General features: G+C 44.0%; 7 protein-coding genes across 12 annotated transcripts; 3 read left to right on the top strand and 4 right to left on the bottom strand.

Annotated features, from left to right (window-relative positions):
- The first annotated feature begins 94 nt into the window (after positions 1-94).
- On the top strand, positions 95-14,213 carry LOC122614060 (kinesin-like protein KIF14). The gene is made up of 2 exons (XM_043788525.1): positions 95-1,657; positions 12,165-14,213. Exons 1-2 carry the CDS (start codon positions 215-217, stop codon positions 14,088-14,090), a joined length of 3,369 nt encoding a protein of 1,122 aa, XP_043644460.1. The 5' UTR covers positions 95-214; the 3' UTR covers positions 14,091-14,213.
- Positions 3,749-9,602, bottom strand: LOC122614068. Of its 4 annotated transcripts, none has more exons than XM_043788538.1 (2): positions 9,116-9,602; positions 3,749-3,917 (listed from the first exon to the last, which is right to left on the bottom strand). In XM_043788538.1, exons 1-2 carry the CDS (start codon positions 9,270-9,272, stop codon positions 3,763-3,765), a joined length of 312 nt encoding a protein of 103 aa, XP_043644473.1. In that variant the 5' UTR covers positions 9,273-9,602; the 3' UTR covers positions 3,749-3,762. The 4 variants fall into 4 exon arrangements, with proteins under 4 accessions (XP_043644473.1, XP_043644471.1, XP_043644472.1 ...); XM_043788536.1 differs by lacking the exon at positions 9,116-9,602 and adding an exon at positions 4,475-4,687; XM_043788537.1 differs by lacking the exon at positions 9,116-9,602 and adding an exon at positions 4,487-4,687.
- Positions 14,214-14,239: 26 nt separating the features above from the next.
- LOC122614064 (PI-PLC X domain-containing protein 2) lies at positions 14,240-15,775 on the bottom strand. Of its 2 annotated transcripts, none has more exons than XM_043788530.1 (2): positions 15,392-15,775; positions 14,240-15,338 (listed from the first exon to the last, which is right to left on the bottom strand). In XM_043788530.1, exon 2 carries the CDS (start codon positions 15,317-15,319, stop codon positions 14,453-14,455), a length of 867 nt encoding a protein of 288 aa, XP_043644465.1. In that variant the 5' UTR covers positions 15,320-15,338; positions 15,392-15,775; the 3' UTR covers positions 14,240-14,452. The 2 variants fall into 2 exon arrangements, with proteins under 2 accessions (XP_043644465.1, XP_043644464.1); XM_043788529.1 differs by having other exon boundaries at positions 14,240-15,333.
- Positions 15,776-15,895: 120 nt separating this feature from the next.
- On the top strand, positions 15,896-17,440 carry LOC122614062 (pyridine nucleotide-disulfide oxidoreductase domain-containing protein 1). Of its 2 annotated transcripts, XM_043788528.1 has the most exons (2): positions 15,896-16,693; positions 16,749-16,931. In XM_043788528.1, the coding sequence occupies exons 1-2, from the start codon at positions 15,979-15,981 to the stop codon at positions 16,781-16,783; spliced, it is 750 nt and encodes a 249-aa protein (XP_043644463.1). In that variant the 5' UTR covers positions 15,896-15,978; the 3' UTR covers positions 16,784-16,931. The 2 variants fall into 2 exon arrangements, with proteins under 2 accessions (XP_043644463.1, XP_043644462.1); XM_043788527.1 differs by having other exon boundaries at positions 15,897-17,440.
- Positions 17,372-18,146, bottom strand: LOC122614067 (transcription initiation factor TFIID subunit 13). The gene is made up of 3 exons (XM_043788534.1): positions 18,007-18,146; positions 17,602-17,944; positions 17,372-17,530 (listed from the first exon to the last, which is right to left on the bottom strand). The coding sequence occupies exons 1-3, from the start codon at positions 18,049-18,051 to the stop codon at positions 17,508-17,510; spliced, it is 411 nt and encodes a 136-aa protein (XP_043644469.1). The 5' UTR covers positions 18,052-18,146; the 3' UTR covers positions 17,372-17,507.
- A 141-nt stretch (positions 18,147-18,287) lies between these two features.
- LOC122613567 (protein nessun dorma) lies at positions 18,288-20,537 on the top strand. The gene is given in 4 exon segments (XM_043787795.1): positions 18,288-18,632; positions 18,702-19,457; positions 19,460-20,201; positions 20,262-20,537. Coding segments are annotated over 4 exon segments (1,806 nt in total). The 5' UTR covers positions 18,288-18,487; the 3' UTR covers positions 20,425-20,537.
- Positions 20,538-20,710: 173 nt separating this feature from the next.
- LOC122614139 (28S ribosomal protein S18b, mitochondrial) lies at positions 20,711-21,538 on the bottom strand. The gene is made up of 2 exons (XM_043788628.1): positions 21,144-21,538; positions 20,711-21,087 (listed from the first exon to the last, which is right to left on the bottom strand). The coding sequence occupies exons 1-2, from the start codon at positions 21,506-21,508 to the stop codon at positions 20,757-20,759; spliced, it is 696 nt and encodes a 231-aa protein (XP_043644563.1). The 5' UTR covers positions 21,509-21,538; the 3' UTR covers positions 20,711-20,756.
- Positions 21,539-21,547: the final 9 nt, after the last annotated feature.

Below are 21,547 nucleotides of genomic sequence, written 5' to 3'. Positions count from 1 at the left end.
ATATTTTTTTACTTTGTGTAATCTGAATGTGCTGTACATCCCTGGGGCGTAGTGGCGTTGCCAGATCTCAGTGGTGTCACTGAAATCAACTCTGCTTTGCTATCGATTGACGCCCGTCACCAGAAATAAAATAACAAACGACGCCGCGCAATAATTCGAAACTCCTTACAGTTATTTAAAAAACGAGCGTAGAGCCCGCAATAACAAAATAAAAATGAGCAACAAGAGCACACCGGTGCGCCAGCGCATCCAGCAGTTCCAGACGCGAGGAGTCCACAAATCCACGCCGGCGTCCGAGATGCGCAAGAAGGTGCTGATGACGCGGACGGAGGATCGGGATCACCGCGTTCACCTGGATCGTCCCGAACAGCTGCTGAACACTGCCTTCAGTGGAAGCACCCCGCAACCGAAATCCAAGTCCACGGCGCTAAATGCCTGCTACACACCCTCGTCACTGTATAGGAATGCAAACAATACTCCTGGAAGATCAAAGACTCCAGGCACCGGGAAATCCAGCTGCAACAGGCCGAAGGAGCGGGACTCCCTTATGGAGTCCTGCCTTAGCGTGTCCGAGGAGAGCAACATGATTGTTGCTGTACGAGTGCGCCCCCTGAATGCCCTGGAATGCACACGTGGTCAGGTCACCAATGTGGTCCAGGTGCACGGAAACAGCAACGAGCTGACTGTCCAAGCGGGAAGCAGTGCTGATTCCTCAGCCGGGGTGACGCACTTCTTTAGCTACGACCAGGTCTACTACTCATGCGATCCTGAGAGAAAGAACTTCGCCTGCCAGGCCAAAATCTTTGAGGGCACAGCTCGTCCTTTGATCGACACCGCCTTCGAGGGCTATAATGCCTGCTTGTTTGCCTACGGACAGACGGGCTCGGGCAAATCTTACAGCATGATGGGCATCGAAGCATTGGATGACGCCGCTCTGGACGGTGGACCGCCGCACGATGAGGCGGGCATCATACCCCGCTTCTGCCACGAGCTATTCCGCCGGATAGAGGCTGTGAAAAGTCAGCAGCAGCTGCAGGTAGAGGTGGAGGTCAGCTACTTTGAGATCTACAACGAGAAGATACACGATCTGCTGAGTGTCCAACATGCGGCAGCTGGCTCTGGAGATTCCACGCCTATCCAACAGCAGCAGCAGCGGCCGGCTCTAAAGGTGAGAGAGCATCCCATCTTTGGGCCCTACGTAGTGGATTTGAGTGCCCACTCGGTGGACTCTTACTCGGCACTCCGCAATTGGCTTGCCGTGGGCAACTCCCAGCGGGCCACTGCCTCCACGGCCATGAACGACAAGAGCTCGCGCTCACACTCCATCTTCAACATTGTTCTGAACCTCACCGATCTGAGCAGTGATGATGGCCTGTCCTCAGATACGGATTCGGGCACGGTTTCCTCCCTCCGGCAGACACGACGCAGCAAGATTAGTCTGGTGGACCTGGCGGGCAGCGAACGCATAAGCGTCTCTGGATCGAATGGCGAGAGGATCCGCGAGGGCGTCAGCATAAACAAGAGCCTCCTGACGCTGGGGAAAGTTATTGCCGCTCTTGCCGATTCCCGCAAGGCCAGCGGGAATGGAGCCCTGGGCTCTGGAGCACCCAGCACCTTCGTTCCCTATAGGGAGAGCGTGCTCACCTGGCTGTTGAGGGTAAGTGTTACACAATAGTTATTAACTGCGTTTGTACTTATCAAGTGGGTCAGTGGGGTGTACTACTTTTGGTTAGTGATAACTCTTCCTTATCCTCCATGATTTTGAAGTTGTAATTAAACTCGGAGGTGGTTGCCTACAAAGAAGTTCAGTTCGGTAATAATTCAGAATATGTCTTCACTATATGCATATATTTATTGCATTTATTCGCAAGTGGGGAAGGCCCCACTTTTGCCACCACCAATGGATTGGTTATCAACACTTTCGCTTTGATTAGGCAGTGGCCCACGGAATGGGATCCCCTCACAATCAATAATTACCCGGAAAGCAATCAGTACGTCGAACTGCACTGGGAATGCAAATGACACGTCGACCCCTGAGGAAATTACCTACAAAAGCTCATACGAACAAACGTTTATATAACCAACCGCCCAAATAGAATTGCTGGGCACGATATTAGGGCTTCCACAAATCCTGTGATGAGCCAAGCCCGTTGTCTACAGAGAGATATCATCTCGTGAAGATGTGTCGACTCCAGACACGCGAATCCAGTTTTAATGATGTCTGCATTTTGAGGAGCAGCTGCTTAACAGATTTGTGTTTGCTCTATCAATTAACTGGAGTGCTAATTACCTTGAATAAAATAAAGCGGCAAACTGTCCGAAAAACAGGGAAGAAGAGACAACAGCAGGCAGAGATTAGATTCAGTTTATCTGGACTTTATAGGACAAAATATAAGATCTCGAGTTCTGAACTCGAACTTTGTTATCATAAGTTTGTTTTGTTAATATTAATGTCAGACTCAGTTCCTTTTTTACTTCCCTATCATTTTCGATAGAAAAGCCTTTTATTCATTTTATTATACCAAATCAAAGACCTCCCGCACCTCAATCAAAAAGGTGATTAAAGTCTTGGCCTCTTATCATATCTATTTAATCTATTTTTGTTGCTTTTTATTTGCTTATAAAATTTATGACTTGATACAAAGGCACGTGTATACTTTCTAGAAAATTATTTTAAGAACGCAAAATAAAACAAAAAACAGTTTCTTGACTTGAGGAATATAATTTGTTTTTTATAAGACCTTCGCAAATGGTGGCATAGGTAATGTTTACATGCTTAACTAAAAAATTGTTATTAAATTGTCATGGGACTCGATTGTTCTGTATTAGTTAACATAGCGAGAGCATTACCATTTATCATATTAAAGCTATTTGTTTCACGATTGTTTGAATTGAGTAACAACCGTAGTATATCCATGTTACATACTTACATATGTGTGCCCTTTGAGTTAACAACTGTTCTCAAACGAACATAACAAGTTTATAATATCTTGATTGTTGGAATATTACAAGGCTAGTTAATCCAATAGTATGGGTTTTATATAATTCAAGTATCAGCTTCTAAAAAAAGGTGCACCTGACATTTACAACGTAATTTATAATCATTCCACTGCACTCAATGACTAATTACACGGCGCCTAAGTGCGAGTCTCTTGATTGAAGGTACTTCAAAGTCCGAACACTTGTCTTTTTTCCCGAAACCTGTTCCACTGAGAGTTATTTAGTGTCCAGCCACTTCGCTTTTAGTTACGGTAGTACGCCCCATAAAATTGCTCACATGATTTATTTTTGTACGCGGTCTTTGCCATAAAAGGTGGAGACAAATATTTGATAGTATGGCGTCGTACCCAAGTTGGTTGTAACCAATTCCATTGGGGACCCTTGCACGGCAGCTCCCGTGGTGACGAATCGCACCACAGAATGCGCGTAGGAAACTACCACTCCTCGAACAATTTAAACCCGCTATGGTTGCCAAAAAAAACTTTTTATGTGTTGAATAGTTTGAATGTGCGATCGTCACTAGTTTGTACGTCGTTAGGGTTTTTGTTACATTTTCTCTACCAGGAAAGAATATTGAAGCGACCTTGTTTGGTCGCCTCTGATATTTTTGGCTTTCCATCGTTTCTTGATAACATTCAAGTACTTTTCCTATCTTTGCATAAGCAACCCAAGTTCCATCTACATCTTCCTTTGCCACCCCACAGATTTAAAAATACTTTGCAGATAATGTTTTATTTGTGTTTTCTGAGGCGTACTCCGGTACTAAAACAATATTACACTTGATACGTTATCGCGTCTCCTAAGTTGCGACACCAACATTTTCAATTGTTGCTGTCGTTGTCGCCGTTTTCCACATTTGCAGGCTGATGGCTCGCATTTGCAATTGCCCTTGCTCAGCTTTTTTCCATCCTTAAGAGCTGCAATAACAATTTGTACAGAATATGAATAATTCATAGAGATAGTCTGAATGGTAACTAAACATTTACAAAGTCATTTCAAGCCACTAAAGGTAATCAATAGCAGAATTCATTACATTTGCATCAAAATTAGTAAATATCTAAAACAAATGAACCTTTAATGAATATGTACAAAAAAATCTGGATGGTTTATTAAAGCTTCAAATTTGAACTGCACTCGTGCTTTGAAAATTGGCAGTCTTTTTTTATTATAACCATAATCAGACTCCCCATTATAAAGCCATATTGAAGCTTTAACACAATTCATTATCTAAAAAGCTGATTATTCAGAACAAAAAAGGATAAAAATGAGGATATATTACTAATAATGAGTGAACTGCAGTTCCTGCTTTTAATACTATTACCTATACTGTCATTAAATTTGCCTAACAACAATCCACTTTTATGGAAGTGTTTTTGTTTTACAGAAAGTTTTGTTTAAAGAATAATACGTTTACAATAGTTGATATATTTTTAGGAACACATGAATTCATTCGATAAAAAATCAAGTAGCTAACGTTCCAATTCACCTTGCGACTTGACTCCTCCGGAACTTTTAATTTTTTTTAACAAACGGTTCAGCATTTTTCAAGTGCAGAAGGATCTATTCTTTTCTCTAAGACAGCAGGGATTTGATATCCTTTTGGTTATAATATTTCTATATTTTTATACGACTTTAACTCGTTAAGGCCATCACATGGCTGAAGCAACATTGGAACTGGAAATGTGGAGTCAGCTTTCTAAATAAATTCCAAAACAAACTTGTTCGTGTGCAAAGCCCTGTAAACCGCACTGAATTCATAATCAGAATTTTCCGAGTTCGCGTTGGAAAGCCACAAACACTGTTCAGATAGCAAGTGGATGTGGGTTTCGGAATGAAATCCAGAAACATCGAATTGAATGCAAATGACGTACGTTCACACGATTTAAAAATCAATTGATCCGTGGTGTTTAATACGTGTATAATACAAAAAGCGTGCCACTGTTGATACGTCATTTTATTATTTTCGTAATTAAGAAAAGTCGAGTTGTCTGTCGCCGCTATTAATTTTCAAATAAGCTCCGTTTTCAGTTCACAAATTAATGCTAATTATCGGACCGAAACAATGTGACATACAAAGCAGTAACCATATTAATTTTTCATAAGATTTTGACTAACTGTGCAGAACTCTGGGTTTTTCACTGGGGGCAGGTCCGCTGTCATTCAACAATTTAAATTTTCTCTAGTAAATATGGAATTCAAAAGTTTGGTGGCAGTTCCAGTACCTCTTTATCTCAGACCACGTTGGCATAATCTTTAGAACGTGTGGTCTTCGTTCCAGTTTCCCGCATAACAACATTTGTAATTTAAGCCAGCGTTTAATAATATATTTCGCGCTCTCACCCCCCGTCGAGTTCCACTTCCCGAGAACCAAGTGGTTAGCATTGAATATAAAATGAGTAGAATTCACTGCACAAACAACTGAATGTATGGCTTCCTCCGCGATTTGTTTTTCTCAAACAGCGCTTTCCCCGCTTCGCCCCCTGCACATACCCGTGCACACCCATTGAAATATGGAAACGGATGGCGTGCGGGGCAGTTCTCAGCTTGATCAGTTGAAATTTTGATTCGCTGTCCCGTTCCTGACTTTCGTGATTAAGGCACGAGTGATCTCATCTACGCGTGTCACACGTTCATTGCTCTAATTCAATTCGGTTAGGTCGTGTGGGGGTTTCATTGCGGTGAGGGCGTCCGTGGACATTCGCACGGTCAAGTTCCAGGTCGGTTTATTGGGGTTTGAGGTGCTTTCTCGGGGACAGACTTAGCTCCCAGGATAGTGCTCAAAACCTGACCTTAGCCATCAAGTACTCACTTATCGTGTTTAATCTTCGCAAGCTTCCAAACATTTAGATCAGCTCCAGCTCACAAAGGACGGATTAACTTCAATTAGGAAACTGGTGCGAGACGGAAAGATTTCCGTAAAGATTTGCAAAAAAAATTAGAGCTTTTATTTGGAAAATTTTATCCAGTTGAGGTCGGTTGTCCGAACTGACCCACCTTAACGTAATAGAAACAGGTGTCGAATCTCTTTTTTGTGATCAAATCTCTACTTGATTTCAAAAAATGTAGCACTATGAATTTAGTATATAAATACTCTATCAGTTTGGATTAAAATACACATTTTTACTTCAATTTTTTTTAATCATTTGTCGTTTTATTGATTTACATATAATTTAAATTAACCATTAATATATAATATATATGATATATAACATTGTATAAATTGAAAATGTTCTTGGTACCTGCAAGCAAATTTTACACAAATCATCATATTTTGATCAATTACTTAAATGACTAATGAAATTGTTAAATCGTTATTATAATATTTCCGTCCTTCTTTTTGCACAGTTGAGCCTGAACGCCAAAAACTTAATAACATTGTCTGTTCTGTAACTACAAGTTGGGCTAACAAAATTTAACTAGGCATAAACTTTTGAAACCCTTTCAACTTTTACATATACAGCATAACATACATATTTCGATTTGATTTCATTTTGCCACTTGCTCGGACTGTGCAACGCCCAGTTGGTATTACAATAAATATAGGGGAATGTCTAATATAGACAAGGATACAATAAAAAACGGGGTCCAAATTATGTACTACGCATATATCGAAAAATAATAGTTGTAAACCTTGATTGGCTGCAATGGAGCATTTTGCTTGTTATAGTTTTCATTATTTCGTGCTGTTTATACGGTATACCTGTAATTGATCCAATTGGGTCCAAACTAATTCAACGAAGAAAACAAACATTTAAAAATTTTCTACTGCAATTTACTCAGTCTCGTACGCAAAATAGAAAATTCTGCTTTTGCTTCCCTTGTTGTGTTTCGTGTATACAATAATTTTTTTTTTTTAGTTTTTTACCATGTTCTGGTTTGCCTAAGGTCAAAAAATGCGTTGGTCAAGCGGGCAGGTTTTCGTTACAAGATTATTCGTCGTGCGCTATTGTTTGTCGGTAAACGAATTGTATTGTACATAACTGCGAAGTTGGTGTAAAAACGAAGTGGTAGCTAATGAAAAAAGGGGAGTTGTAAATTGGTATCAAGTGGATCTGGCTTTTGTAAATGGTAGTGTATTCGCGACGCGGAAATGCTTTAACAACCATATCAAAAATAGGGGTACAGTTGCCTTGGATTATTGTAGCTGCAGGTCGCTGTCTCGCTCTCTCGCTCAATCTTCGTCTTTAAGAGTTCATTCTCTTTTCTCCTCTGGTTTTCTTCGTCTTTGTTCTTACTCTTTCAGGTTTCCTTTCTTCTGGTTATACATTTGTATACATATATGGCATTTCGCGAATGCTGCTGGCATCGTCCGCAGTATAGTCGTCCCGCTCCCACTCACACCTTGCAGCTTTGGGGGGCGGCAAGAACGGCCGACTGGCTGTGATTGTGGCTGTGCTCCAACTCATGCTCATGCTCGTGCATGTCCTCCTCGTCCTCGCAGATGCTGTCATGGTGCTTCCGCTGCTCCCGCTTGCGCATGTAGTTGATAAGCGGTCGCTTCTTGTGCTCCTTGCAGAACGGGCAGTCCTTGCGCATCTGCTTCTCGGACTTTATCTGCTTGCACTTTTCTGCAATGGAGAGAATGATATAAGTCACAGGTTAGTGAAGGTCGGCACTGAATGTTCGCCCTCGTCTGTTTTTTCCCTTTCGCTTCCTCTGCTCTTTTCGGCCTACGTGCCCTTCTGGCCGTCGAACAGCTGATTTGACTACGTGACGTCGCTGCGTCTACGTTCACGACGTCACGTCGCCAACGATGGCTCCCCTCCCCTTCCCGATTTTTCCCGTTATTCGACGTGTGACCCTGTAACGCAAGCAGCTATAAATTTAATATTATTATGTACTGGTACTCTAACCTATCTAATATTTGGTTCTAATAGTCACATTGTTGTCTTTTACCTACTGTAACTGTACTTACACTCTGTGAGCCTGTCTAGTGACCTGTCTAGTTCTTTAAACCACTGCCTTGATTGCTCAATTGACCATGTTAAAAGCTAAACGGTTATTATTGATTAAAGACCAGCCGATCCATGTGGAAAGTCTATTCATAGCCACTGATAAGCGACCTTGCATAATCTCTAAATGTGTTCCACACTGAAAAAAAGTGATGTATAAATTGGATATAGGCATATATGCATATCCGTATGCATGTAACAATTCCAATATAAAGTAAGTTGTGTTTTTACTACATACATGTAAATCTAAAGTCAAAAGTGAGCTAAATATTTGCATTGCATAATCTTAGATTTTATTTTTGTATTTCTCTGCAGCCCGATAATTCATTACGCGTAATTAGTCATATAAGAATGTATAATATACGAAGGTTTACCTTTCGCACACCTCAATTTTGTTATTGCGCTTCAGTTTTGGCAAACGAACACAATGAAGCCCTGCTTTATTTGTTCCTCCCTAAAAAGAATCCATTGTTCGACCACCTGCTCAATTTTAGTGAGCCGACCCTGGAGGTACAGCCAAGTCTCAGTTCTTAGTACCTGTTGTCTGTGTATTTAATAATCTTAAAATATTTGAGTGCAGAGTGCCTCTTAATGAACTTAACTGACCTCGATAAGAGCGGGTTTAACCACCTCTAAAATAGCCACACAATGTGTATCTTTGCTGCCTTTTACGATTTTCCACAGGTGACGATATATGTACTCTTTTTGTGTGTCCATGTGAATTGCGCTTTAGCTTTGGAATGCCGGAAACTCGTAAGGAAGCTTGTGGGCTTTTAGCTGTTGTGTGTGTGCAATTAAGCGCGAATATCCCCCAGCACGTGGATATAAGCCGTAAATATAAACAAAATCGGGGGGGTGTGTGGCTGGAACCTACTTGATAAGGCGAGCTGCGCCGCGAAACTTTAGACACCCTGTGCTTGTGCGCAAAATTAAGGCGTGTTTCGCACACAAACATACATACATACATACACACACGTACACACTCATGCACATGGACTAAGAAATCAGGCTGGCTATTTATAAATTGTTGCAAAAACAGCAAACAACACACGCACGCAATACGCGAATACATGTGGAAAACGCGCCTATCTCGCCCCTCTTTTTTTGACAGTGCATTCTACGCGCTATGTGTACGAAGCTATCTGTTTGTCGCCAAAAATTACCTTGCACTCGACTGTAGCAGTCCTTGACCGCGTGTGAGGAGGTGGTGGACTCCAGGGTTCCATACGGGAATTCCTCGTAGTCCCTGTAGTACCCGCTGCGCATGGACCCGCCATATGCCATCGTGGTGTCGCTGACGCAGAATCCCCAAACATCCATGTCGATGCTGTGCTGTGTTTTTGGTTCTTTTTTTGCGAACTGCAGTACCAATCAGCGGGATGTTGTGTGGGATGTGGGTGTGTTTTTTTTCTCTCTTTTTGCCGCGTTGGGCGAGGTCGTTTCACTTTGTCTCTCGGATTGCTGGGCGTCCAATGAACTCTGGCTTTTAAAATCACTTTGTTTCTGTTTTTATAACGTTTTTTGTGCACTTTTGCGTGGAGGTAACTCGGTGCAGAGGTTTTCTTCTTTCTTCTCGATTTGCAAATCTCTCGCGGAAATTCGATGTATTCTGTTGGAAGTCTCTCGTGAAACTGAAAGCCGAACACTAGAATTACTGCATTTTTGTAGCTCTCGTGCGCTGACTGTGCTTCGGCTCTTGTTTTGCTGCGCACTTCGGGTCTCCCCTATATTTACTTCTCATGTGCCGACGTGTGAATGTGTGTGAACTATCGCGGGAAATACTTTAGGGCATGTGTATTTGAATGAATGGACTGGGCCTAATAGCTAACAAAACCTCACTTAAAAACTTAGGCCAACGGACTTTCTTCTTGCTTAATCAACACCTCAAAAGATTTTGGTTTGGAAAAAAAATTACATTTTAATAGTTTGTTATTTGAAATTTTGGTTAAATATTTTCAATGTCTGCTAGTATTTCGGTTAGGAGTTTATACTCTGCTGCCCGCACTTGTAGGAAAATATGTGTGCCTGTTTATAAACACGTATGTATGTGCGGCATTGTGTTTTGTTGTGTTTTCGCGTCTCGTGCTTTTGTCAGAGCTTCACCTTCCACCCGACCCCTCCCCTTTCGAGTGGCCACAGTGGTTACACCACTGACTTGGGGCACAGTGGGTCGCTACTCTCAAAATCTCTTCGGCAGTGGAAGTAACCATTTTCCAAATGATTCACCCTGTGTTAGTTTGAAAATTTTTAATAAATGTTAATTAGCCGGTGCATGAGGAATACTCTTGGAAGTTTTTCTTATTAGCGGGGAATTGCTAATAGCGCAAAGATGACGAAAAAGTAATCATGAGTGTGATCTGACGGATGTTCAACGGCTGATCATCTGGAGGATTGGATGGACATCTTGTCTTTATAAGGTTCGCTAATCACGGTCTAGACTACAGGCCGACCATGCCGTGATTTAGCCTAATTTATGAAACCAAATTTGGTTGCTAAGCGGATCGAGTACTTTTTAGAAGACCAAATGGAGTGTTTTTAAAAACTTTCCATAGTCAAAATGTACAGTATTTCAACCGCGTGTCATTCTGAAAACCCAACAATGGCTCACAGCTTGTAAAGCCACTGCTGCACTTTTTAGTAGTCTAGGGGTCTAAGAAGTTTGCGAATATTTGAAAAATTTACTAAAATGTAGTGATAATTGGTGGTCTACGTCATTTTAGCCGGTTCCGATCAAGGTTTTGTTGTTTTGTCTTAATTAGCGCTTTCCTGCGGTTTAACTTTGGTGTACGCGAATTTTAGATACTTTTGAGGAGATCGTGAATGATTTCTAAAGGTGGCAGGACGCAGAGAGCTATATTTAGGCGAAATTATTGATATATGGTACGCTTTGGTACGTGAATGACTAACAGAGAGCGTCGCCATTAATATGGTTTAATTTGCGGTTAATGGACCCAGATTCTGACCAGACGACACTGACGGGCCCCTAAGGTCACCTATGCCCATGGTAGCTATTTTTCATGGTATGTTTTTGCACCTCCGACCACTGTGCACGCCTACGCCGCTGCTGCTGCGCAGTTTGTGTAATCAACCATTTTCTTTTCCTTTCCCGCTCTTGTTTGGCTCATGGTGCTGACCTGCTTAATCAAACAAGTGTCACTTACGCACACTGCCAAGAATGCGTCCCAAATAGCTAATACAAAGCTTTATTTGAATACATATGCACACTGTACACTTCAAAAAAGAACTCTTAGATATAAATGCTGCGTATGGGCAATGCAATTGTAATAACCTCCACCAATATCACACCAAGCAAATATGTAATTAACATTTTGAATTAATAGCTTATATTTTCGAACCTATTCCTTCCGTGTACTTGCATGTGATTGCATTTTGTGTGCACAACAACTTTACCAATCCCGCACAGCAGTTTCTGATAAGTCAGATGATAGCGACCATCAGTAGGTGCCTTTGTCACGGTAGCTTTACGCAAACAGTTGGGTGTTGTCTTATCAATTTGCCCGTCCTTATCGCACCGCGTCCCCAATCGAAACACACACTTGAAGGTTTAGATTGTCAGTTTTCCATTCCTTGAGATTTTCACGCATCTGTTCTGAGTGCTTTTGAGTGCATTATAGTCGCCATGGACTCAGTGTTTACTGATTGTTAATCGTCATACCTCACGCATAGAAGGGTATATTCTTTTCTACTAAATTGCCCTTAAGTTGCCCTTATCAATTTGGGAAAAATACGTTTATTGAGACTCATATTTGCTTTTTTTTCTTTAGCCCATATATCGTATTAAATCTTATCACATTCAAATTATATGGACCATTTCCAATAACAATTCCATATAGGAAACATTAGGACGTAATACGTAAATAGGTTTTTCTTATTCCTTAAAAGATTTTTTCCCGGCTATAAGTTTTACATCTATCATACAAATAAAATTCAGGAATATATATGTATATTATATTAGGCTTACACTAGTTTTACTGATTCATGTATGCCCTTGTTGTGATTTACCTTAATTTTAACGGTGTTAAAAAATATTGTTATAAAAGCGAGAAGCGGAAAGTCAAGCTACAGGTTTCATACAACACCCATTTGCTGCATCGACCCTGCCAATAAGTAAAGTGATTTACCCCAGAGATTAACATCAAAACAAAACAATTACTCACTTTAAATTCAACTTTTGGTTTTCCTTCTTTCCAGGAAAATCTCGGCGGGAACTCGAAGACGGTCATGTTGGCCACCATATCACCGGCCAGTATCCATGCGGATGAGACCCTAGCCACTTTGCGATACGCCTGCAAGGCACGTTCCATCGTCAACCGGGTGAAGGTGAACGAATCTCCCCACGACAAAATCATACGGGATCTGCGCGCCGAAGTGGATCGCCTGAAGTCGTTGAGGAACGAGTACGAACGCCAGCGGCGCTTGTCCGGCAATGCTAATAATCCTGTGCCACGTAAGATCATTATTGAAACCTCCGTGGATGAGACTGAAGTGGAGGCACTGCGTCAGCAGTTGGCAGAACGGGAAAGGGAGCTGAGTCGAGCGCAAAAATCCTGGATGGAGAAGCTCAAGGAGGCGGAGGACCAGCGCAAGTCGGAACTTCGTGTACTGAAACGCCGGGGATTGGCCCTGGAACTAACCGCCGAGCAAAAGCAGGCCTGTCTGGTCAATTTAACAGCGGATCCCATACTGAGTGGCACCCTGTTCTATCTTTTGCCCCAAGGACTGGTGCGGATAGGACGAGGTCGTCTGCCAGGAGGTAGTTCTAGTTCGCAGCCTGATATTGTACTGGATGGTCCACTGGTGGCCTTGCAGCACTGCAGCATCGAGCATGAACGTGGTGGCAAGTTGTATGTCATTCCCGGCAGCGAGGACTTCGAGACCTACGTGAACGGAGAACTCCTGGACAATCGTCGCCAGTTGTTCCATGGGGACCGCCTCGTTATAGGTGGTTCACACTACTTTCGCATTTCCAATCCCTTCTGCTCGCAGAGAGGCAAGTCCGATCGTCCGGTAGATTTCCAGCTGGCCCATCAGGAGATTTTGCAAAAGCAGGAGCAGCAACTTCGCACCGAACTGGAGGCGGAAAAGCGAGCCGCTCTCACTAAGATCGAACAGGAGCGGGCGCAGCATGCCCGGGACTTTGAGGAGCGTCTGCAGTGCCTCGAACTAGAGCAGTTTAAGTACAAATGCAACAGCGAGATGCTGGAGACGGAACGCCAAGCTCTAGCCTGGGCCCAACAACAGGAACACACACCCTTAAGACAGGAAGATGCAGTATCAACTCCAGCACAGAAGTCGACTATACTGGAAGATATTCAGCGTATCATGCTGAATCCCTCGGAGGAGAGTCTTCACAAAACCCAGTTGATGGTCAAAGAGGCCACCCAGCGCTGTCGCCAGTTGGGTTTGCCATTGGAATTCCGACAAACTCAGACGCCCGATGAGTTTGGTCTGCTGCGCTCTGTAATCTTGATCCTGGATAAGCAGCGAGGATTAAAGGCCGAGTGGCCCACTGCCAGACTCGGAGTGTGGTTGGATTTGGTCAGGGATAATTCAGAACAGCAGGAAAAGTTGAATGCCGACACCATTTTCCAGAGTGTTGAGGTAGACTGGAAACCACTGGATGCGGATCTTAATGAGACTCTGAGTGACACACACAACTCGAGCCGCATCGCCCTTAATCTGAGTGCCATGAAGGATGTTTTGTTGAATAAACCGCTAAAAAGACTATTAAACGCGACGAGCAGCAACAGCAATACACCGCGGCAGACATCAACTCCCTCACCTGGAAGTCAACTGGTGCACTTCACCAAACGCCTGCTGACCTACGATCCTGAGGAAACACCTGGCAGCCAGAGTAGTTTTACCTCGCTCGTCCAGCAAGAGCTGCAAGTTATGCAGCGATCCGCCCAGCGATTACGCCACAACTGCGAGGCTGCCCTACTCGAGCGGGAGAATTATCAGGACAACGGTGTCCTGGCCGTCAGCCTGCATGAGGCTCTGGCACGACTAGACTCTGTGCTCAACGGGATGCACACTTCATTGGCTCGGGAGGAAGCCACTGCAAGCGTCACCTCGCCTTCGAAAACTCAGAAGGCTGTGCGTTTTCTTATAGATTGACAAAGATTAGACCGCACTTTGGACTAAATTTTATGCTGCAATGTGCTTTGTGTTTGTTTTTATGTTTTTAAATATATATTTTGTATATTGGTTTTTAAAAATAAAATATATTAATAGCACCAACAAAGAAAAAAAAAACAATTTACAAATAGTTTATCAAATAAATCACTTATTCTCTTTCATGATTTTCGGTCTTACAAAGAATGCTTCTACGTTTTCCAGACCTATTTTGTTTCATAGTAAAATCCAAATATTGGCTTTTAAAAATATTAAAAGTACCACAGGCTAATAACCCTGACTTCCCTCTGCCTTTCCTATAATAGCGGAAATCTCCATCATTCGGGTCCTCCTTTGCCACGCTTTCAAGTGGACTCCAGATTCCTATCCACAGCCAATAGTTCCAGTAATTTTGTGTTTAGTTTTACTACCAAATCGCAGAACTGTCCGTCCTTAAGGCTTACAAAGTCGGCCAGAAACACATTAACCCTAGGCTCGTCTTTTGGCTCGAAGGGACCTGGAATCTGTTCCTGAATCCAAGGCTCCAGCTTCTTGTCCACCCGTTTTGCTGCGCTCTTTAGGGTGAAGAAGAGCCGTAAGGCGATATAACGAGGTGTGGGCGTGATAAGGCATTGGGAGACATAACCCTGCTGGGGCTGTCGCGAGAGTAGGGAGTCCTCTAGAAAGGATTGCAGCTTCTTGACACTCGTTTTATTTGGCCACGGAGTGGGCCACGAATAACTGGGCCAGAATCTAAGCGGCAGCGGAATGGGACATCGCCTATAGATGATCACCACGCTCCGATGCATTTCCATACATCTATTCAAAGTACAATCCTTGAGGGAACCATCTACCGTGGAGTACAGACGATGGGCGAAGAACTGGATCAGATCTTTGTGCAGCTGCTGGTGCTGAGCCACTGTCATGGCGTAAAAGTGCTGCAAGTCTAGGATAACCACTTCCTCTGGATGGGAGTCGACGAACTGGCGGATCTCTAAAAGCGGCTCGAAAATCTCCATGGCGAAGAGGCCATGACAGTAGTAAAACTTGTCATCCTTCTGGGCTATCCTTAGATCAAAGTACCGCACTCCCAACTCGAGTTGCTCCAGAGTGCCAGCGGATTGCGTCTTGGACCAACGGCGGACGAAACAGGGAAAGAAGCGATGCCATCGCCTAATGGAAGTTTCCGCATCTGGCGATAGTTCAGACTTGCTATTTATACCATATGTCATCGAATTGTGGGATCCTATACTAGATTGCAGACTGCTCAATTAATTCAGTTAGTGCGATGATCTCATACGTACCTGGGATAGCCAGATTGATGATGGACAGGTCGCGCAATTCACTTTGCAGATTTCTCATCCAGTGATCCTTGGACATGGTGCCTCCTCGTCCTTCCTAATTCTTTCTCTGAAGACTAATATGGGACATACACCGATGAAGTGTTGTTGATATTAAGGTTGTCTATAAATAATCCAGAGGCGTCCCTAGGGGTTTATTTGGCTGTTGCGCGGTATATTTAGTGGGGTTGCATTGAGTTGTGGCATTTTTTAAATACCAAACAAAGCAGCTGATGGTATCTTCTTTGTGATAAACACAAAGTACAGTTCATGCTCGAGACTGCAACCACTGTGCTGAAACGGCATTGCTATAATTGTGTAATATCTGCAGCAGTAACATCGTAAAAAATTAATTTTCTGAACATGTAAATTTCAATCGAAATATATATTTGTTAGACTTTCCACCTATGCCACTTTTTTCGTGGAGTGCTTTAAAAACAGGTTTCACTGTGCTGCCCCGCAATCAGCTGTTCAGTTGTTTGTTAGGGAATGTGAATCACATTGCTATTTCATTATTTTTTAGTATTTCATCATAGCAATTGTTCCCGAGGATGTCGCGGGAGTGCGAGTTTCTGGTGATCGGTGGAGGTATCGCTGGCGTCAGCTGCGCCGAGTCCTTGGCAATTTGCCGACCCAATGCCTCCATTCTCCTGCTCACTGAGTCCAGCATCGTGAAGAGTGTCACCAATTTGGTGCCGGTGGCTCGCTATCTGCACAAGTTCGATGTTCGGGAACAGGATGTCTCCGAAATGGGAGCTAGTTTCGAGACCCTAGTGGATCAACTGGATCACATCAGCAGCAGCGAGCACTGCATCCGGACTAAAGCAGGTGTGAAGGTTAAGTATCGCTATCTGTGCCTCTGTACTGGTGGAAGACCCAAGCTCTTCTGCGGCCAAGTAGTAAATCCCCTTGTCATTGGCATTCGAGACACGGACTCTGTACTGCAGCTGCAGCGAAAATTGACGACAGCAAAGGATATTATGATCTTGGGCAATGGAGGCATTGCCAGTGAGTTGGCCTACGAGCTGAAGGATATAAATGTCCATTGGGTGGTTAAGGATTCCCACATCTCGGCCACATTTGTGGATCCAGGAGCAGCGGAGTTCTTTCACATAGCCATGAATGAATTTAAGGAGCAAGATTCCTCTCCAGCTACAGCTATTAAGCGAATGCGGTACAGTGAAGTGCTGCCCAAGGAGCAGACTAACAACCATGGAGCTGCATTGGGTCCAGACTGGCATCGCACCTTCGATTTGAGTGGATCAGGTGAAAGGGAAGAGAAGCGCCTACCGAAGATCTATTACAAATCTCGTATACACAGCGTTCAGGATCTCGCCGACCGCACAGGTGTTATAGTTAAGTTGGAGCATGAGGATGGGAGCTTTGAGCAGTTGACCTGTGATTTTATTGTTTCCGCAACGGGGGTTTTGCCTAATACCCACTACACCTGTGATTCCCCACTTGAATTTTCACCAGATGGTGGCATATGCGTGGATGAAATGATGCGTACCAATCTGGTGGATGTCTTTGCGGCCGGTGATGTGTGCACGGCCAACTGGCCAGCCGCGATGCACTGGTTCCAGATGCGCCTGTGGACTCAAGCTCGGCAAATGGGCTCCATGGCGGGGAGAAGTATGGCGGCCGCCAGTGAAGGCGAATGCGTGTACCAGGATTTCTGCTTCGAGCTCTTTGGCCACGTTACCAAACTTTTCGGATACCCTGTTGTTCTGTTGGGACGCTTTAATGGTCAGGGTTTGGGCAGGGACTACGAAATTCTGGTGCGCTGCACGAGAAACAAAGAATACATCAAGTTTGTGCTTCAGAATGGCAGACTACGGGGAGCCATGCTAATCGGCAACAATGATCTCGCAGAGACTTGCGAGAACCTAATCCTGAACGGCATCGATTTGGAGCCCTATGGCGACGACATTCTGAATCCCGACATTGACATTGAAGACTATTTTGATTAGTTTATTATGCGCTAGCTTAGAATATTAAAGACTTGTAAAATAATTTGTATTGGAGCTTACTGCTAGGATTGGCTTGCACGTGGATTTGGTGTTGCTTTTTTTGGCCGCTGTCATTTAAGCTTGCCCTCGGTGCCTGGGAAAAATTCGAAAAACAAATGTTGGGTTATATCTAGATCTGGGGATGACGATCGTTGCAATACTCACCCACATACTTGATCTCATCGAAGGCCTTTCGCGCCTTCTTCAGCTCCTCGTTCATGGTCAGGAGATCCTTGACCCTGGCGTATTTTCGGGGATCTTTGCGCACCAGAAAGATAATGTCCTCGACTTGAACGCGGCCTGTTCGACCGATTTCCATTGCCCGGTGAGTGGTCTCAGCAATATACTCGATGACCAGGTCTTCCAGCAAGTCTACGGTTTCCGTGTATGGATTTTTGTCGTCTCCAAATCCGAACATCATGCAGCGCAGCTCCTTGCTGAAAAGGCGCTTTCTTCCGGAGTTGGTAGCCACAAATTGGTCATCGTCCGCATCGTCATCGAAGTTGAACTGAAATGGGTGATTAGGAAAGAACCGGAGACTTGGAGCTGTTGCTTATACTATTTTCTTACATCGCCGCCCTCGAAACTCTCCTCTGGCATGCTATTTGAGGCCATAGTGCTCAAATATGTATTTAAATCTTAAACTTGTATACAATAGTTGTGTTTACGCCAATAAAACCGCATTGAGTGAGTACTGTAATCGATACTTGCAGTAGGGCTGGCGATAATTGGTCGAGAAAAGTAGCTGATACTAAATCTAGCCAGAAATAGCTAGATCGGGAATTCATAATTCAAATATCTAAGCTTGTCAACAATATTTTTAATACTTAAGCTCATGAACACAGAATTCATATATATTTAAAAACAGGAGTAGCTTTAAAATATGCGCTTTTAAAATAACAGTCAAAGAGTAAAAAGCTAGACAAACTCAACGCATGGTTGTACTGTGCGATAACGCACATCGCCCGATCAATCGGTATCGAAGCCTTCGTCTGAACACGCATTTCAAAAATTTTTATAAACGAACACATAGTTCATTTAATAGGGGAAAATGGAAGTGTTTACCTTTGAAAAATCGTATCTGGAGCGTCTAAAAGAAGCGGAGGCGGTACTTTCATGGGAAGGAGCCGTAATGCCTGCATCCCAGGTTCGATCCGAGTGGAAATCCTACGTTGAATTAAAAATTGAGCCTGCAGGTAAGCCACCCACACACACTCGTGCGCAAAAAGCAACTACATGTATAGTGTATACTATATGGATTTAAGGATGGCAGGCGATTTGGAAAATACCGCGAGTTATTTGCGAGGATCTGAAAATGCGCTATCCTACCATTGTTTACGGCTACGTGGAGCAGGTGATCTTTGACGAGCTGAAGGCGGTATTTGTTGTAACCGCCGTGCAGGATAACGACGTCCACCTTCCGGAGAGTAATGAAGTGTCTCTGGTGGAGCTGTGGCCCACTGTGCAGCAGGAGAACACCGCGCTGAATGTGGATACCACAGCAGAATGCATCGATCGGTTGCGCTTTTTCTATACGCATGTGTGGATGCCTTGGGACAAGGACTACGACGATGATCGGGATTGGGTGCAACAGCATCTGCAGGCTCGTATACAACTAGTCTGCGATCTCAGCAAGAACAGACTGCCTCGCCCACTTGCATTGCACATGCGCACCCTGCTCACGGAGGCTGAATACATTCAGCAGCGTTTGGACTACTTAGAATTGGATCTCAGCGATGCCGAGAGCGACGACGAGGCTGTGGAACTCAGTGACAACGCAGCAGAGCCCGTTAAAAGACAATCTAAGGCGGCCAGTGTCAATGGCAGTCTCAATGTTTCCAGTCTTCCGGTAACGGATCTGATGTGCCTGCACCTGCGCATGGCAATCATAAGGAGCGAGTTCGAGATCCTTGAAAATCCTGAAATGAGGCGAGCCTATAGTGAGCTGCAGTCAAACAGCCTCAAGCGGCTTCGCTGCTCATCAGGGAAAACCAAACAATCGGAGGATCTGTTGGTAGAGCGGATTCCATAAGCCATGTGGTAACCTTACCGGGGAAACTGCAGGATCAGCTTGAACTGCTTAAGCTGGCCCAGACACTTATCAAGCCGGAATCGCATGTGCAACTGTCCAATACCCTGCAGGATGTCCTGAGCATCTGCCAGAGCAACGATGATATTCTGCTTTCGCCTGGCGAGCACACAATCAAATTCTTGGAGCACCTCAACGATAATGGCAGCATAAGGGGGCTCTCTAATCCGAAAGCCATACTAACTCCTTCTGCAGATCTTTCCCTGCTGCCTGTGGTTTGCTCAAGTGATGAGGATAGCACCCTGTTGGTCCTTGATGGCGACTATACCTTGTCCGAATTGGTATTGGATTGCCGTCATGTCCGGAGAGGAATCCTGCTGCGCAACGGCACTTTGACCATGCGAGGGTGTCGCATGCTGGGCGATGGGAGCTCCAGCACCCAGGAGGGTATTGTCTGCATGCCAGGCGCCAGCGTGGAACTCAAAAGTTGCCTAATTGAAAACTTTGCTGTGGGTGTATCGATGCGACCGAAATCTAGCGCTGAGTTGGGAAACGTCCAGTTTATAACCTGCAAGACTGGACTAGAGTTGCTGGAGAAAACCACTTCGGTTAATCTGCAGGGTAGCAAGTGCAGTTTTGAAAACTGTGCTTTAGGAATCCTGGCAGATGGTTTTGTATTGGGAGAGCAAAGAACGGAAAAAGCACTGGTTTTAAACAAATTCAGCGAACTTCAGCGGTAAATAAAAATACGTTTTAAGTTACACTTCAAACTTACGACTAATATACTGGTTTTCAGGTTCAACGAGGATAACTTGCTAGGTAATTGCAGCTTTTACAACTGCAAGAAAAATGTGCGAGTTTTCCACGAATCCGGTCAGCTGCTGGCTCAGCGATCGCATCAACAGCTCCTTGAGGACGAACTCGGTGGGGAGAACAAGGAGAACATTCAAATGGTCTAGGGGTACATTTTGTACATTAACATTTAAATCAGTTCACCCGATACAGCAATTACTTGATTAATAAATTTAAACTTAGCGGTAACCGAAAATCCTATTGATAATCGTCAATAAAAAAATATGGGAAAACTCGTTAGTCCAGTGTCTTGATCTTGTGATTTCGTTGGATGTCCCCTTCTCTAAACCTTATTTGTTTTACATTTTGTTAAAGTTAGTTTATATATATGTAAGAGCGTTTTCCAGAAAAGACTACCTTTAATACATAATTCCCCCGATCAATACGCATGAATTTGTTTACAGTAATTTCTTTTAATTAAAACAAGTAAATCAGTTAGTTAAGCTTTCTGCTTCTGCTCCTTACCGTAGTACTCGTTGTAATCATATTCCCTGAAGGGAACATCATATGTAAGGTATCCGGAGTCGCGGGCTTGCTGAACGGCTACCATTAGTCGCAAATGACTCTTTTGACACAGGCCTGTCTTGGAGTAGCTGAGGACGTCTCCGCTGTGGGGCGATATGAACTGCTCCAGGAGCTCCGTGTTGCGGTAGTCCAGTACCAAGTACTCATCACGGCAAATGGGACAAGGATTTCCGGTTGAGATACGGTTCTGACGGATGCACGTCTTTCGTGTTTTCCGCGGCGCATACATGCCCTTGTGGTTGCGCCTAAAGATTTTGGATGCAATTAAAGATTTTATGTGCATGTTTTCATTTGCACTTACCGATACTGCGTCCACACAAAGTCCTCGCCGTAGGTTTGCTTGTAAGCGGCGCTCTTTAAGTATCGAATCGAGGTCTCCACGGGGATAGCCTTGCTGCGATCTTTTGCGTCCGGTGCGGAACCACTGGTGGTATCCTCTCCTTCGCCCTCAGGGGCAGCCGCATCATTTTCTTCAGTCGAAGTCCCCGCCTTGCATCGAAAGGCGCTGGCCGTGTGAAAAGCTCCCCGGCTATTCCGAGTAATATTGACCAGTCCTCTGTAAATTCCAAGTGCTACCGGCAACATTGTAATTGAATAAAACCTAGATGAATTCAAAAAATTTAGAGGCGACGTAACAAGGTAAGTTGCGTGCAGCCGGTGGACCATATGTTTTCCGACCTACTGGCAGCGCTGCCGAGCTATCGA

Source organism: Drosophila teissieri, chromosome 2R (assembly GCF_016746235.2).
Source record: "Drosophila teissieri strain GT53w chromosome 2R, Prin_Dtei_1.1, whole genome shotgun sequence".
NCBI classification, from domain to species: Eukaryota; Metazoa; Arthropoda; class Insecta; order Diptera; family Drosophilidae; genus Drosophila; species Drosophila teissieri.
The sequence above is the reverse complement of the archived record's forward strand: the minus strand, read 5'-3'. Positions and strand labels throughout refer to the sequence as shown.